General features: G+C 41.3%; 1 protein-coding gene across 1 annotated transcript in view; it reads right to left on the bottom strand.

Moving 5' to 3' along the window:
* Positions 1–15,564, bottom strand: part of LOC311144657 (rap guanine nucleotide exchange factor 1-like) — a 57,442-nt gene that overhangs the window by 26,601 nt on the left and 15,277 nt on the right. The window contains exons 2-6 of the mRNA XM_084180708.1: positions 3,370–3,512; positions 2,979–3,157; positions 2,610–2,766; positions 2,326–2,414; positions 2,046–2,201 (exon numbers count right to left, since the gene is read on the bottom strand). Coding sequence (XP_084036834.1) covers positions 2,046–2,201; positions 2,326–2,414; positions 2,610–2,766; positions 2,979–3,157; positions 3,370–3,512 — 724 coding nt within the window. The remainder of the gene's footprint in view (positions 1–2,045; positions 2,202–2,325; positions 2,415–2,609; positions 2,767–2,978; positions 3,158–3,369; positions 3,513–15,564) is intronic.

Here is a 15,564-nt window from a genome sequence, read left to right as displayed (position 1 = left end):
CAATGCCTCACAAATTAGGGCACTTATTGGTTGATACAAATACAAAAAATAAAAAGAAGCAGACATTAAATATCCTTTTGAGCATGGTATAGTTATTATTTACACTTTGGATGGTGTATCAATACACCCAGTCATTACAAAGATACAGGCGTCCTTCCTAACTCAGTTGCAGGAGAGGAAGGAAACCACTCAGGGATTTGACCATGAGGCCAATGGTGACTTTAAAACAGTTACAAAGTTTAATGGCTGTGATAGGAGAAAACTGAGGATGGATCAACAATATTGTAGTTACTCCACAATACTAACCTAAATGACAGAGTGAAAAGAAGGAAGCCTGTACATAATAAATATATTCCAAAACATGCAACCTGTTTGCAATACGGCACTAAAGTAATACTGCACAAAATTTGGCTAAGAAATTAACTTTTTGTCCTGAATACAAAGCATTATGTTTGGGGCAAATACCACTCTTCATATTTTCAAACATGGTGGTGGCTGCATCATGTTATGGGTATGCCTGTCATCGACAAGAACTAGGGAGTTTTTTAGGATAAAAAGAAAAGGAACAGAGCTAAGCACAGGAAAAGTCCTAGAGGAAAACCTGGTTCAGTCTGCTTTCCAACCGACACTTGGAGACAAATCCACCTTTCAGCAGGACAATAACCTAAAACGCAAGGCCAATTATTCACTGGAGTTACTTATTAAGACGACATTGAACATTCCTGAGTGGCCTAGGTACAGTTATGACTTAAATCGGCGTGAACATCTATGGAAAGACTTGAAAATGGCTGTCTAACAATGATCAACAACCAACTACACAGAGCTTGAAGAATTAAAAAAATTATACATTGACAGATATTGTACAATCCAGGTTTGCAAACCTCTTAGAGCAGGGCTCTCCAACCCTGTTCCTGGAGAGCTACTGTCCTGTTGGTTTTCACGCCAAGCTAATCTAGCACACCTGATTCTAATAATTAGCTGGTTGATAAGCTGAACCAGGTTAGTTACAACTGGGGTTGGAGTGAAAAACTACAGGAGGGTAGCTCTCCAGGAACAGGGTTGGAGACCCCTGTCTTAGAGACTTACCCAAAAAAGACTCACAGCTGTAATTGCTGCCAAAAAGTGAATATAACATTCATTGACTCAGGGGGTTGAATACTTGTCTAATCAAAATATATTGGTGTTTATTTTCCTATATATTTTTTTAAGTTAGCATTTTTGTTCCACTTTGACATTAGAGTATTTTGTGTAGATCATTGACCAAAAAGAACAAATCCATTTTAATTCCACTTTGTAACACAACAAAATCTGGAAAAAGTCAGGCTCTGTCGTAGCTGGCCGCGACCGGGAGACCCATGGGGCGGCGCACAATTAATAATAATAATAATAATAATAATAATAATAATGTATGCACTCACTAACTGTAAGTCGCTCTGGATAAGAGCGTCTGCTAAATGACGTAAAATGTAAATGTAAAATGGGTGTGAATACTTCCTGAAGGCGCTGAACGTTTTTTTTTGGTGATAAATTGTTGTTGGCGGAGGCTTCAATAGAGCTGTGTGCTGAGCTCTGCTAAACAGTGAATTGTGACATGGCTAGAGCTCTACTGCATTTACTTCAGACTTGACTCTGACTTGTGCTGTGACATCAATGTTCTGAGAGTAGTCAATGACTGAACGGAAAGGTAATTATCCCAAACTGATCTTAGGAAGGGTTAAACTTCCAATCCCCCCCGGTCACACAAATTTCCTAGGTGGCAAAGGTATAGATGAATATTGTCATTTATTGGTGTAGTAACGACCCCCACCTAGCGACCCATGCAACCTCATGCCGATGCACCACCCAATTTCGAAATTGCACCTTATGCATTCTACTATTACAACTTTCAAGAGTAAGTTGTAAGGCCAACTGAGTTCATAAAAAAAAAAAAGGCTTTCAACTTACTCCCCCCACCAACCCAGGCGTGCCCCACAGTTTGGGAACCACTGAACTACTGTTTGTTGGAACTATGAAAGGGACATCATCTCCATCAAATGAGCTCTTACTTGTGTTCAGACATCTTTACGCCAGGGAGAGGGGGTTTTGGTGGGGCCACCTCCTCTGCTTCCTCCTCAGTGGGTTCAGTCAAGACTTCCGTAGATTGGGTCGTGGCTGCGCTCTTGTCCAGACTCTCCTTCTCCTTGGCAGGTGGCTCTGCAGCACTGTGGGTATACGAGTTGTATACATGTGTTGTTAACATTGTGTACAATTTCCTCACAGTGTAAGATGTGTTCAGTACAGGTTAAAGTGGAGGAGTGTGATTGATATCCTCTGTGGCTCACTCACCTCTCAGTCAGGGCAGCTGGTGGCACTGGTTTGACAGGAGACGTGGGGGAAGGATGCTCCTGTTTCTCTATGGTCAGTTTCACCAGCTCCTGTGGACAATCACCGGGTGCAGTTAATAAATGCTAGCCAACTTCACAGCCACTTTCAACATCTCTTACCCAAAAAGTACCAAGTACTCGACTAGCTACTGTTTCCCCAAAAAACATAACATGCGTTAATTGTTACAAATCATTTGTGACGTCTCATATTTCATGTTCGCTTGTTTTTTGGTATGCCAACTTTACCTTAACACCGTCGAGCACTGCCTTGATCACAATGGTGACGGTAACGATGGTTTCCTTATCTTCCAGGTTGACCCCCTCCAGCATGACTTGGTCGGACCAGCGGATGAGATTGCCCAGACTCTGGTACACACGGTTCAGACAAGAGGACACCGCTGAGCTGGGAACAACCAAGAGGAAAGATTAGGCTAACAGACTGACAAAAACACTGATTCTGTATTCGGCTTTGAAGGTTTCTTATGATTTCAACCCTATAATACAAATAAATCAACCTTAAATGACATTTGGCTGCACCTCGTCTCATGTCGATTGAAGCGTTGTCTTAAAACACTTAATGGGTGAGCTCCAGATATCCTCCTGGGCCAGACTCACCTGTGTTGGATCCTTGGATCCACTTGGACTAAAGGCAGGATGGCCTCCAGGACCTTACTGGCAGACCCGGGTAACATCTCCAGCACCTTTTTGTCCACCACCATCTTGTCAATGACGGTCTTGAAGTAACGCAAGGCACTGACCACTTCTTTCTCATGCTCCTCTAACCGACTCAGACTCTGCAAAAGGAAGCCAACGTGAGAGCAACCGTGAACATGGTGGTGCATCTTGGTTATGTGATTATTGCATATTGTGAGGCTTTGTCACTGCCTTCACAGTCTCATTCTCTGGTTTCTTGTAGGATATAAATGAACAACTAATTGCACTTATGAGATGGACACAGCAAAAGCTTGAGGCCTATGTAGGAGGGAGAATCAGACATTTAACAAACCTTGTTAGCAGGTTTTTCCGTCTTCACGCTAAGTTCTAAAGGTGGCTTACTGACTTTCTTTGAGGGTGTCCTTTTGATTTTGGGAGAGTGGAACTTGTCCATAAGCTTCATGGTGAAGGAAGACAAATGGGAGCGTTGGGAGTCTGAGGAGGAGAGAGGGAAAGAGAGAGAGGGAGAATTAAGAGAAGAACCTCTAATCTTCATAATCTACAGAGAGTGTGAATTGAGAGAACCCATGTTAGAAATTCACTTTCGGAGACACCACAGGTACGGTAGTTTCATCTAATGTTACATGAGTTGGGACTTAAACACAACCTCTCACAATTGCTCAGATCTTATAAGAAATAAGCCAGTAAAAATGTGTTGTCAGAGTGAGATAATAGAAAACTCATGAACACTAATTAGTCTAAACCGCATTGTATGAATGACAGCATTGTAGATCTGTCCTCATTTCAAAAACCATGTACTGTTCTTCAACTGTATGAAAATAATGGTTACCCACAAAACCTGAAATGATTTATAGGCTACATTGACTGTAGCAACTTAGCAACTCGTAAAGACACAGGCGCTGGTTTATTCAACAAAAGCAATGTTGCAACAAAAAAAAAACATTGTGACATGGGTAATGTAAACGGCAACTTCAGAAGAAATGTTCTAAAGATCATTTTTATCTGTTCAACAGGGGTTCATTTTTATTTTGTTGAACTTTCTTTATTATGATAAATGATGGAAACAGTGTTTTTTGAATGAATTATCATCGCCTAATAATTCTGAAGGAACGCGGGCATGTGATGTCATCACGTAACTATTAGTGCCAGGACAATACCAGTATCGCGATACTCGTTAGTATCATGGCAAGGAAACAAAACACGAAGCGGATTTAACTTCTTTAGGAAAACAGCCCTGGAAACAAATATGATTATGTTATCATCCAGAGTCACATTTATTTTCCAAGCATTAGCACACAATATTTTACATACTGCAGGTTTTTAAAAGGACCAAAGAGTTTGGTCTGCTTCATATTTCTATTTTTGCCATTTAAAAAAAGGGGCGATACTGGTATCGTCACAGACCTAGTAATTATAAAAGCTCCACTCCCAATTTTATTCTAAATGCCTACTGCTTGCTAAATAAATTTTTTCAACTATAACAAATAATATTTCAAATCAAATTGTATTGGTAGCGTACACATATTTAGCAGATGTTATCGCAGGTGTAGCAAAATGCTTATGTTCCTAGCGCCAACAGTGCAGTAATACCTGACAATACAAAACAATACACGCAAATCCCAAACATTTTAAGAAAGGAATTAAGAAACATTGAAATATTAGAATGAGCAATGTCAGAGTCCGGAATACAATATACAGTGTATTCGGAAAGTATTCAGACCCCTTGACTTTTTCTACATTTTGTTAGGTTACAGCCTTATTCTAAAATGGATTAAATTGTTTCCCGCCCTCATCAACCTACACATAATAGCCCATAATGACAAAGCAAAAACATATTTTTTATCAATTTTAGCAAATTTATATGAAACAAAAAAAACGGAAATATCACATTTACATAAGTATTCAGACCCTTTATTCAGTACTTTGTTGAAGCACCTTTGGCAGCGATTACAGCCTAGAGTCTTCTTGGGTATTTTTTTTTTTTTTTTTTTTTTTTTTTGATCATCCTTGAGATGTTGACGCTACAAGCTTCGCACACCTGTATTTGGGGAGTTTCTCCCATTCTTCTCTGCAGATCCTCTCAAGCTCTGTCAGGTTGGAGGGGGAGCGTCGCTGCACAGATATTTTCAGGTCTCACCAGAGATGTTCGATTGGGCTCAAGTCCGGGCCAATCAATGACATTCAGAGACTTGTCCCAAAGCCACTCCTGCATTGTCTTGGCTGTGTGGTTAGGGTTGTTGTCCTGTTGGAAGGTGTACTTTCATCCCAGTCTGAGGTCCTGAGCAGGTTTTCATCAAGGATCTCTGTACTTTGCTCCGTTCACCTTTACCTCGATCCTGACTAGTCTCCCAGTCCCTGAAGCTGAAAAACATCCCCACAGCATGATTCTGCCAACACCATGCTTCACCGTAGGGATGGTGCCAGGTTTCTTCCAGACGTGACGTGTCGGGTTCTTGGTCACCTCCCTGACCAAGGCCCTTCTCCCCCAATTGCTCAGTTTGGCCGGGCGGCCAGCTCTAGGAAGAGTCTCGGTGGTTCCAAACTTCTACCATTTAAGAATGATGGAACCACTGTTTTCTTGGGGATCTTCAATGGTGCAGCAATGTTTTGGTACCCTTCCCCAGATCTGTGCCTCGACACAAGCCTGTCTCGGAGCTCTACGGACAATTACTTCGACCTCATGGCTTGGTTTTTGCTCTTACATGCACTGTCAACTGTGGGACCTTATATAGACAGGTGTGTGCCTTTCCAAATCATGTCCAATCAATTGGATTTACCACAGGTGGACACCAATCAAGTTGTAGAAACATCTCAAGGATGATCAATGGAAACAGGATGCACCTGAGCTCAATTTTGAGTCTCATAGCAAAGGGTCTGAATACTTATGTAAATAAGGTTTTTCTGTTTTTTATTTTTAATACATTTGCAAAAATTTCTACAAATCTGTTTTTGCTTTGTCATTATGGGATATTGTGTGTAGATTGGATTTGTATTTATTTAATCCATTTTAGAATAAGGCTGTAACGTAATAAAATGTGGAAAAAGTAAAGGGGTCTGAATACTTTCCGAAGGCACTGTATGGATTATGTCTAGTCTGAAAAAATTAAAAAACTTTATTTATTCAACATTACAAATATTAATACGAATATCTCAAAAGCTTTTTGATTTAGTTAATTTTTAGACATTGATTGTGACAATATACTCTTCAAACTTCCAGAATGGGCTCTCTGGTAGTTTTAATAACATTTCCATTTCCCTTTAAAACCAGACTATTTAAACAGAAGTAAAATCTTCTTTGACTACAGACTAAATTGAACAAAAGCATAGACAAGTACATTGAAATGCCTTTCTTGCCAGCTCTAACCCCAACAATGCAGTATTCAATAACAAAGTAATACTAAAAATAACAAGGTAGAACAAAAACACAAGATATAAAAACAAGAAGAACACGATAAAGTAAGTAAGCATACTGTATACAGGGTCAGTTCCAGCACCATATTTACAATGTGCAGGGATACTGGATCGATAGAGGTAGATCTGCATAGGGGTAAGGTGACTCGGCATCAGGATATATGATAAACAGAGTAGCAGCAGCACATATGATGATTGTATGTGTGGGTGTGTGTAGAGTCAGTATAAATGTATGTGCATATTATGCGTGTGTGAGCAAATGGTGGAGTGAGTGTTTGTATGTGTGTTGGAGTATCAGTGTGTGTAGTGTGTAGGGCCCTGTGAGTGTGCATAGAGACAGTACAAAAATACGAATAAAATACAAAGGTCAACTCTGATAGTCCGTGTAGCCATTTAGTTAGCTATTTAGTTAGCTATTTAGCAGTCTTATGGCTTGGGGATAGAAGCTGTTCAGGAGCCTGTTGGTGTCAGACTTGATGCACCGTTATCGCTTGCCGTGCGGAAGCAGAGAGTCTACGGCTTGGGTGGTTGGAGTCTTTAATGATTTTCCGGCCCTTCATTTAACACCGCCTGATATAGAGGTCCTGGTTGGCAGGGAGCTCGGCCTCAGTGATGTACTGGGATGTCTGCACCACCCTCTGTAGTGCCATTCGATCAAGGGCGGTGCGATTGCCATACCAAGCAGTGATGCAGCCAGTCAAGATGCTCTCAATGGTACAACCGTAGAACTTTGAGGATTTGAGGGCCCATGCCAAACCTTTTCAACATCCTGAGGGGAAGAGGTGCTGTCGCGCCTTCTTCACGACTGTGTGCGTGTGTGTGGACCATTTTAAGTTCTTATCGATTTGGACACCGAGGAACTTGAAGCTCTCGACCTGCTCCACTGCAGCCCCATCGAAGTGGATTGGGGTGTGCTCGCCGCATTGTGTTTCTATGTATTTTTTATGTAAGTTTTCCAAGAACCCTTTTCCATCTGTTTATCCAGAAATCAAAGCCTTTACTTATGCCTAATTTGTAAGATGGAAAATGGATCTATAGCCTTTGAGTGGAAAATCTGTCAAACAGCGCAAGAGCTGCTGCAGCATCTTGTGGTGCCTTCAAGACTACTGGGAACTGTGAAAAATAGGAGGTCAAATCATGACGTCAGTGATCTTCAGGTCAGAAAGTCAAAACTCTAGAAAGAGGCCCGAGTTCCAGAGTTGGAGTTCCGAGTTGGATGACCGTTGAACGATTTTTCCCAGTCGGACTTGGAGCTCGTTTTCCGAGTTCCCAGTTGTTTTGAACGCTGCATCAAACGGCAACGGAAGGCAGGCTTCATCAGTGCGTCACACACCACTTTGCAATGAGCTGGAGGCAGTATGCATTTTTAAAACATATACTTCATTGTTTGAAACCTGAAGGTTTTAATACATATGAGGCATGTCTTACCTTGCTTCAAAGTAGCCTATTAGATCTCCTCTCTTTCTAAATGGATATTTTCATCTCTGTCAAATGAAACTGCTGGCATGTGTGGTGCCCTTTTGACAATGGTGTTTTCTCGCTAATTGCATTATGGAACAAACCTTCACATAGTCTACTGCCTTGTACGCATTGCTGCCCTTATAATGTGAATAAATAATAGTTGATCAACATGTTAAGTTAAATGGTCTGATCTGTTGCATCACTCATTGCTACAAAAAATCAAAATTAAATGTTGCCTAGGCCTACTGGTTGGATCTATCGTCCCACAACTGTCCCAGAGTCTGTTTGGAATAGGCTATTTCTTTCTCAACAAGCTGACCAATAGAATAGGTAGCCTTAACTTTTCTACTATAGTAGATTGACATAGGCTAGTGATTTTGCTGTTCATTACTCGTCAATGTGGACAGTTATTCTAACATGTTCAAAGTGCACATCAGAATTCGGTAAGAAGGACCCCACATCATTGCAACCTCGACTTGCATGTTCTGTTAATATGAATTACCATTTTCTAAATGTCATTTCTGTCATTCTGAGCACCGTGGGTGAACGCCCTAATCAGGTTACGCACACAATGCACATGGGTCCAGTACATACTATGAAGAAAAACTATGATTGTTACTGGGTGTGTTGTCTCCGGCTAATTTCATAGACACTTGTCACATAGCAATTTAAAAACTAAGCATATGCATTTTATGATTCCCTTTCCCTGTGCAGTGCTCCACTTGAGATTCCCACTAAAGCTCTATTAGTTCCACCTCAGTGTAGACCTGAGGGCAGATCATGTGGAGAGCTGCACACTACACACCGCAACAGTCTGACCCTGGAGACACCCCTGGCAACAGCTTGTCTGCTCAACTCAGTCTTGCCTGAGCAGCAGTGGCCTTACATACACAGTAGTCCGGACATGAGTCCAATGGTAGCCAGGCATCATGCAGAAAGGACGACACAGTGAACCTCGCTATTGCACACTAGGACACCAAAACAAATCAATGAAATCCATTGGTGTCATATGATTTCTGAATCTAGCACTGCATTCAGTGATAAGAGTATTCATCTTCAGGGGACACAATAGTGGGTATGGATAAAGGCTACTCCCAGTCCCACTACAATAACTGTACAAGTGCTGAGCGATTTCGGTTTTTAAATAACTAATTGATCACATCGGTTCAATTAGTATATTTGAATTCCATTTAGTTCTGGGTTTTTTTTCGATGCGCTAAACCCGCTGTTTGTGCCATTTCTCTAGAGATATCTCTTCTGGGACATGTTGTCCAACTCATAATAGTTAAGCGCAGAAAACGTGGTAATTAACTACAATGACCAGAATCCATTGTGCCTACAGCTGCCTGTTCTCATTGGTTCTTGCCGGACAAGCCTGTAGGGCCGGCAGACAGACACGGAGAGGAAGGGCGATAGAGACATGGAAAGGTATTTTTATTTTATTTAACCTTTATTTAACTAGGCCATTAAGAACAATTTCTTATTTACAATGACGGCCTACCAAGGGGCAAAAATGCCTCCTGTGGGGACGGGGGCTGGGATTAAAAATAAAAATGTAAGACAAGAAACACATCACGACAAGAGCGACACCACAACACTATATAAAGAGAGACCTAAGACAACAACACAACATGCAGCAACACAACATGACAATACAACATGGTAGAGAACGGTTGCTTAGGTATCTCTCCCCGACAATACATATAATTGATTGATAGTTGTTATTTCGCTGTCTTAAAAAGTATGCCTTACCTACTTTGAAGAACTACTGAAATAGTGATTTCGTCAGACAGCAGGCAGTTAGCCAGCTAGGTTAGCCTACTAGCCTGAATGATGACTCTTTGGGAAGCACAGAGATAGATGGCTGGCTGGCTGCTACTGCCTGAGCAGAGTCGTTTGTTCTTTCGACTAATCGATTGGTTTACATTTTAAAACGTGTATTTTTCCATATATAGACAAACATGGGTTTTAATAAAATCAACCTTATACATTGAGCTTGTCTGATGCTTTAAGCACACTGTTTGATGAAATAAGACACAAATGACTCAAGAGGGAGCCAGAGATCAAGATAACCAGAAGAAAAAAAACTTAACCTGACCCGAACATCCTCCTCCCACTCCTGCTGGCTTTTGCAGATTCTGCCATTACTCTCCTGAAGTTGCCGGTAACAGGCTACATGAGGAATCGGCAACCTCTCTCATGTGGAATGCCAATTTATCTTACCATTTCTACCGGTCTGTGTGCCAGTTATGGTTTTCATATGCACATTTTCATGGAACAGTTTCATTTAATTTATAATAACGTCTTCCTATCTCAAAATGATTGTCATGTGGTTAATCAAAATTCTATCCAAATCTAAATGAAAATAATACAAACCTAAAAAGTAACTTTTGTTGCCAACTTGGGCCTATGTAAAAAGCCAACATAAAGCCAACAATTAAAAAAATTGCAGTCTGCAGGTAGAAAATATCCTGATAAATATAAATATCACATTGGCTACACATGGTCTGTCTACACGAACGTGAAACATTGTATCAAGTATTAACTTGGGTCTAGCCAAAAATATTCTGTGCCCTCAGAGTCAGTGAGCTCGGGACAGATACAGCTGTAGGCCATTTGCGCAAGGGATAAGGGATTTTATTTTATGACATTTCCACTGGATCAGAGCATGACATTTTTCCCTTTCATGCTGAGTAGTTATCGAAAGGGAGAGAGCTGGAAAGATTTTCAAATAAATTGAGGAACTATTGTCATCCTCAAATGGATGTAAAAACAGACTTTGTTTGCTTGCTGTTTGAGCTGAAGAAACCATTACTATGAGAAGCTCCACAGCTCATTAGTGGTGGTGCGTTTAAGCCAATCAGAAATACTATCAGATCCCCAAATGACTACATTTGCACGCAGGCCAGTTAGCCTATAAACCTACTTCTACAGTGCCTTCGGAAAGTATTCAGAAACCTTGACCTTTTTCCACATTTTGTTACGTTACAGCCTTATTCTAAAATTGATTAAATAAAAACATTTCCTCAGCAATCTACACACAATACCCCATAATGACAAAGTGAAAACATGTTTTCAGAAAAAGTTTGCTATGAGACTCGAAATTGAGCTCAGGTGCATCCTGTTTCCATTGATCATCCTTGAGATGTTTCTACAACTTGTTTGGAGTCCACCTGTGGTAAATTCAATTGACTGGACATGATTTGGAAAGGCACTCACGTCTATATAAGGTCCCACAGTTGATAGTGCATGTCAGAGCAAAAACCAAGCCATGAGGTCGAAGGAATTGTCCGTAGTGCTCCGAGACAGGATAGTGTCGAGGCACATATCTGGGGAAGGGTACCAAAAATGTCTGCAGCATTGAAGGTCCCCAAGAACACCGTGGCCTCCATCATTCTTAAATGGAAGAAGTTTGGAACCACCAAGACTCTTCCTAGAGCTGGCCGCCGGGCCAAACTGAGCAATCGGGGGAGAAGGGCCTTGGTTAGGGAGGTGACCAAGAACCCGATGGTCACTCTGACAGAGCTTTAGAGTTCTTCTGTGGAGATGGGAGAACCTTCCAGAAGGACAACCATCTCTGCAGCACTCCACCAATCAGGCCTTTATGGTAGTGGCCAGACGGAAGCCACTCCTCAGTAAAAGGAAGATGACAATCTGCTTGGAGTTAGCCAAAGAGCACCTAAAGACTCTCAGACCATGAGAAACAAGATTCTCTGGTCTGATGAAACCAAGATTGTACTCCTTGGCCTGAATGCCAAGCGTCACGACTGGAGGAAACCTGATACCATGCCTACGGTGAAGCATGTTGGTGGCAGCATCATGCTGTGGGGATGTTTTTCAGTGGCAGACTTGGACTGGGAGACTAGTCAGGATCGAGGAAAAGATGAATGGTGCAAAGTACAGAGAGATCCTTGATGAAAACCTGTTCCATAGAGCTCAGGACCTCAGACTAGCGCGAAGGTTCACCTTCCAAAAGGACAACGATCCTAAGCAAACAGCCAAGACAACGCAGGTGTGGCTTCGGGACAAGTCTCTGAATGTCCTTGAGGGGCCCAGCCAGAGCCCGGACTTGAACCCGACCAAACATCTCTGGTGAGACCTGAAAATAGCTGTGAGCAATGCTCCCCATCCAACCTGACTGAGCTTGAGAGGATCTGCAGAGAAGAATGGGAGAAACACCCCAAATACAGGTGTGCCAAGCTTGTAGCGTCATACCCAATAAGACTTGAGACTGTAATCGCTGCCAAAGGTGCTTCAACAAAGTACTGAGTAAAGGGTCTGAATACTTATGTAAAGTTTAGAATAAGGCTGTAACCTAACAAAATGTGGAAAAAGTCAAGGGCTCTGAATACTTTCCGAAGGCACTGTATGTGTAAATCAGGTGCGCATCCTTACTCAACATTGACTGGAGTGCTCCAAACAAAAGACAATGACTAAATTGACCAAAACTTGTTTTCACAAGTGTAGCATAGGTTGTGCGCTTAGTAAACAACGTGTCCACTCCGACAATGAGAACGGTAAAAGACTGGAACAATATATTGAATATATTAACAGAAATTACCGTAAAGAAAGTAACAAACATTGTAGATTATAAATATAGGAATTAACGGTAAAATGTACTACTGGTGATATATGTAATGGGGAATTGATAGACACTAACGATCAAACGCAATATTTCACACAATGAAGATATGAAACAATGAATGTGCACAAATTGGCGGGAGAGAGCGCATTCTGGAGAGAGACGTGCCTTGTGCATCTTAGCCACACACCCCTTCTTCTTCGACTGTGCAATCCCAGCAACCTCCGCAATGGATTAGTCTCGGCCTCCGCAATGGATTAGTTCACTGAGATGGGCGCGAATAAGACAGGTGTCTCGTGTGCCATTAAAAAAAAATATATATATTATATATACAGTACCAGTCAAAGGTTTGGACACACCTACTCATTCCAGGGTTTTTCTTTATTTTTTACAATTTTCTACATTGTAGAATAATAGTGAAGACATCAAAACTATGAAATAACACATATGGAATCATGTAGTAACCAAAAACGTGTTAAAAAAATCCAAATAGATTTTATATTTGAGATTCTTCAAAGTAGCCACCCTTTTCCTTGATGATCGCTTTGCACACGCTTGGCATTCTCTCAACCAGCTTCATGAGGTAGTCACCCGGAATGCATTTCAATTAACAGGTGTGCCTTCTTAAAAGTTACTTTGTGGAATTTATTTCCTTCTTAATGCATTTGAGCCAATCAGTTGTGTTGTGCCAAGGTAGGGGTGGTATACAGAAGATAGCCCTATTTGGTAAAAGACCAAGTCCATATTATGCCAAGAACAGCTCAAATAAGCAGAGAAATCCCAGTCCATCATTACTTTAAGACATGGTCAGTCAATATGGAACATTTCAAGAACTTTGAAAGTTTCTTCAAGTGCAGTCACAAAAACCTATGATGAAACTGGCTCTCACGAGGATCGCCACAGGAATGGAAGACCCAGAGTTATCTCTGCTACAGAGAATAAGTTCATTAGAGTTACCAGCCTCAGAAATTGCAGCACAAATAAATGCTTCACAGAGTTCAAGTAACAGACACATCTCAACATCAACTGTTCAGAGGGGACTGTGTGAATCAGGCCTTCATGGTCGAATTGCTGCAAAGAAACCACTACTAAAGGACACCAATAATAAGAAGAGACCTGCTTGTGCCAAGAAACACGAGCAATGGACATTAGACCAGTGGAAATGTGTCCTTTGGTCTGGATGGATTATCTATGCATGTGTATGGAGGAGGACGTGTTATGGTGTGGAGGTGCTTTGCTGGTGACACGGTCTGTGATTTATTTAGGATTCAAGGCACACTTAACCAGCATGGCTACCACAGCATTTTGCAGCGATACGCCATCCCATCTGGTTTGGGCTTAGTGGGACTATAATTTGTTTTTCAACAGGACAATGACCCAACACACCTCCAGGCTGTGTAAGGGCTCTTTGACCAAGAAGGAGAGTTATGGAGTGCTGCATCAGATGACCTGGCCTCCACAATCCCCCGACCACAACCCAATTGAGATGGTTTGGGACGAGTCGGACCGCAGATTGAAGGAAAAGCAGCCAACAAGTGCTCAGCATGTGGGAACTCCTTCAAGACCGTTGGAAAAGCATTCCAGGTGAAGCTGGTTGAGAGAATGCCAAGAGTGTACAAAGCTGTCATCAAGGCAAAGGGTGGCTATTTGAAGAATCTCAAATATAAAATATATTTGTTTAACACTTTTGTTTACTACATGATTCCATATGTGTTATTTCATAGTTTTGATGTCTTCACTATTATTCTATAATGTAAAAAATAGTAAAAATAAAGAAAAACACTTGAATGAGTAGGTGTTTCCACACTTCTGACTGGTAGAGTATATGCTACTGTTCGACAAAAAAAGTATTGGTCGACCAACAGCCTATCGACCAAACAGTTGACCAGTAGACTAATTGGGGTCAGCCCTATGTAATATACACAACAACTGAAATATTTGAATTAGGTAATATGAATAAATGATGGTTAGAGTCTAATAAGTGATAGTAATGGGCAGTCACTACCATCAATTGTTTTATTCTGTGTTGTTACCGCATTGAACCCACATAATGCATTTATAGAATTGAAATCCGACCTGAAACCGAACCAACATCAAAAAACACTAATTACTCAGCACTAAACTGTCCACTATTACTTCAGTCAAGACTTTCAATAGATATATCTTCACACATAGGCTTATACACCTAGCATAAACACTGACTTGCTCAGTGAATTCAGTGGTGTAGACAGGTTGAAGCAAAACAAAAAAGCCTATGTTTGCGGCTCATATCTAAGCTACTGCCAGCATTGTGACGGCACGGCACACCCAGAGGTCAAATAATACAGAGAGGCTATTACAAAGAGTTGTAAGAAACACTCTGCTCCAATTCAATAGTCCAAGTCATTAAACAGCAAGCAGGGCACAAAAACAATGGCGAACGTGCATAAAGATGGCAGAATTCAGATATGACATCACTCTTTTAGCACTATAGTTTTTTAACTATGCGGCGCGATATGGTTCAATGTGGCAATAAATCAGCACAATCTACTTTTTGGGTTTTTCAAATTTCTGGTGTCTTGAAGCTAAAATTGGGATCATGTATACTTTGCTAATGACCATACAAGAAAAGAGTAATGGAGAGCAATGTACAATACGGTGAACTTAGCAAAACAAGGAATTTGTGGTAAGTGCGTGGGGGCCGCTATCTTTATGCACCTCCGCTATTGAGCAGTGCTAAAGTTGAGAAAAATGTTAAGTCTACATCGATCATGTGCGACAGAATTAATCATTCTAGGCCTAGACATTGAACAATAAATGAGGCTGTGTGTGTGTGGGTGTTCTGACTGCTCTCCTTCCTGGAAGCTGGCTGTTGCCGTTGAATAGGATGTTAACAGCTGGCTAGTGTGGATGACGGGCTATTTCCCCCTGCTCCGCAAGCTATGAAGAGTCACTTTGCTCTCAGGTCAACATGCACACTGACTATTAAACCAAAATATAAACTAAAATGGCTGAGGCATCAGTCTCCAACATTGTGTCAGGCCTGAACCATTTCCCTTCCTGTAATAGATACATTCAGACATCAGCCTACAT

Source organism: Coregonus lavaretus, assembly GCF_964263955.1.
Source record: "Coregonus lavaretus genome assembly, chromosome: 17".
In the NCBI taxonomy this organism is placed as follows: Eukaryota; Metazoa; Chordata; class Actinopteri; order Salmoniformes; family Salmonidae; genus Coregonus; species Coregonus lavaretus.
The sequence above is the reverse complement of the archived record's forward strand: the minus strand, read 5'-3'. Positions and strand labels throughout refer to the sequence as shown.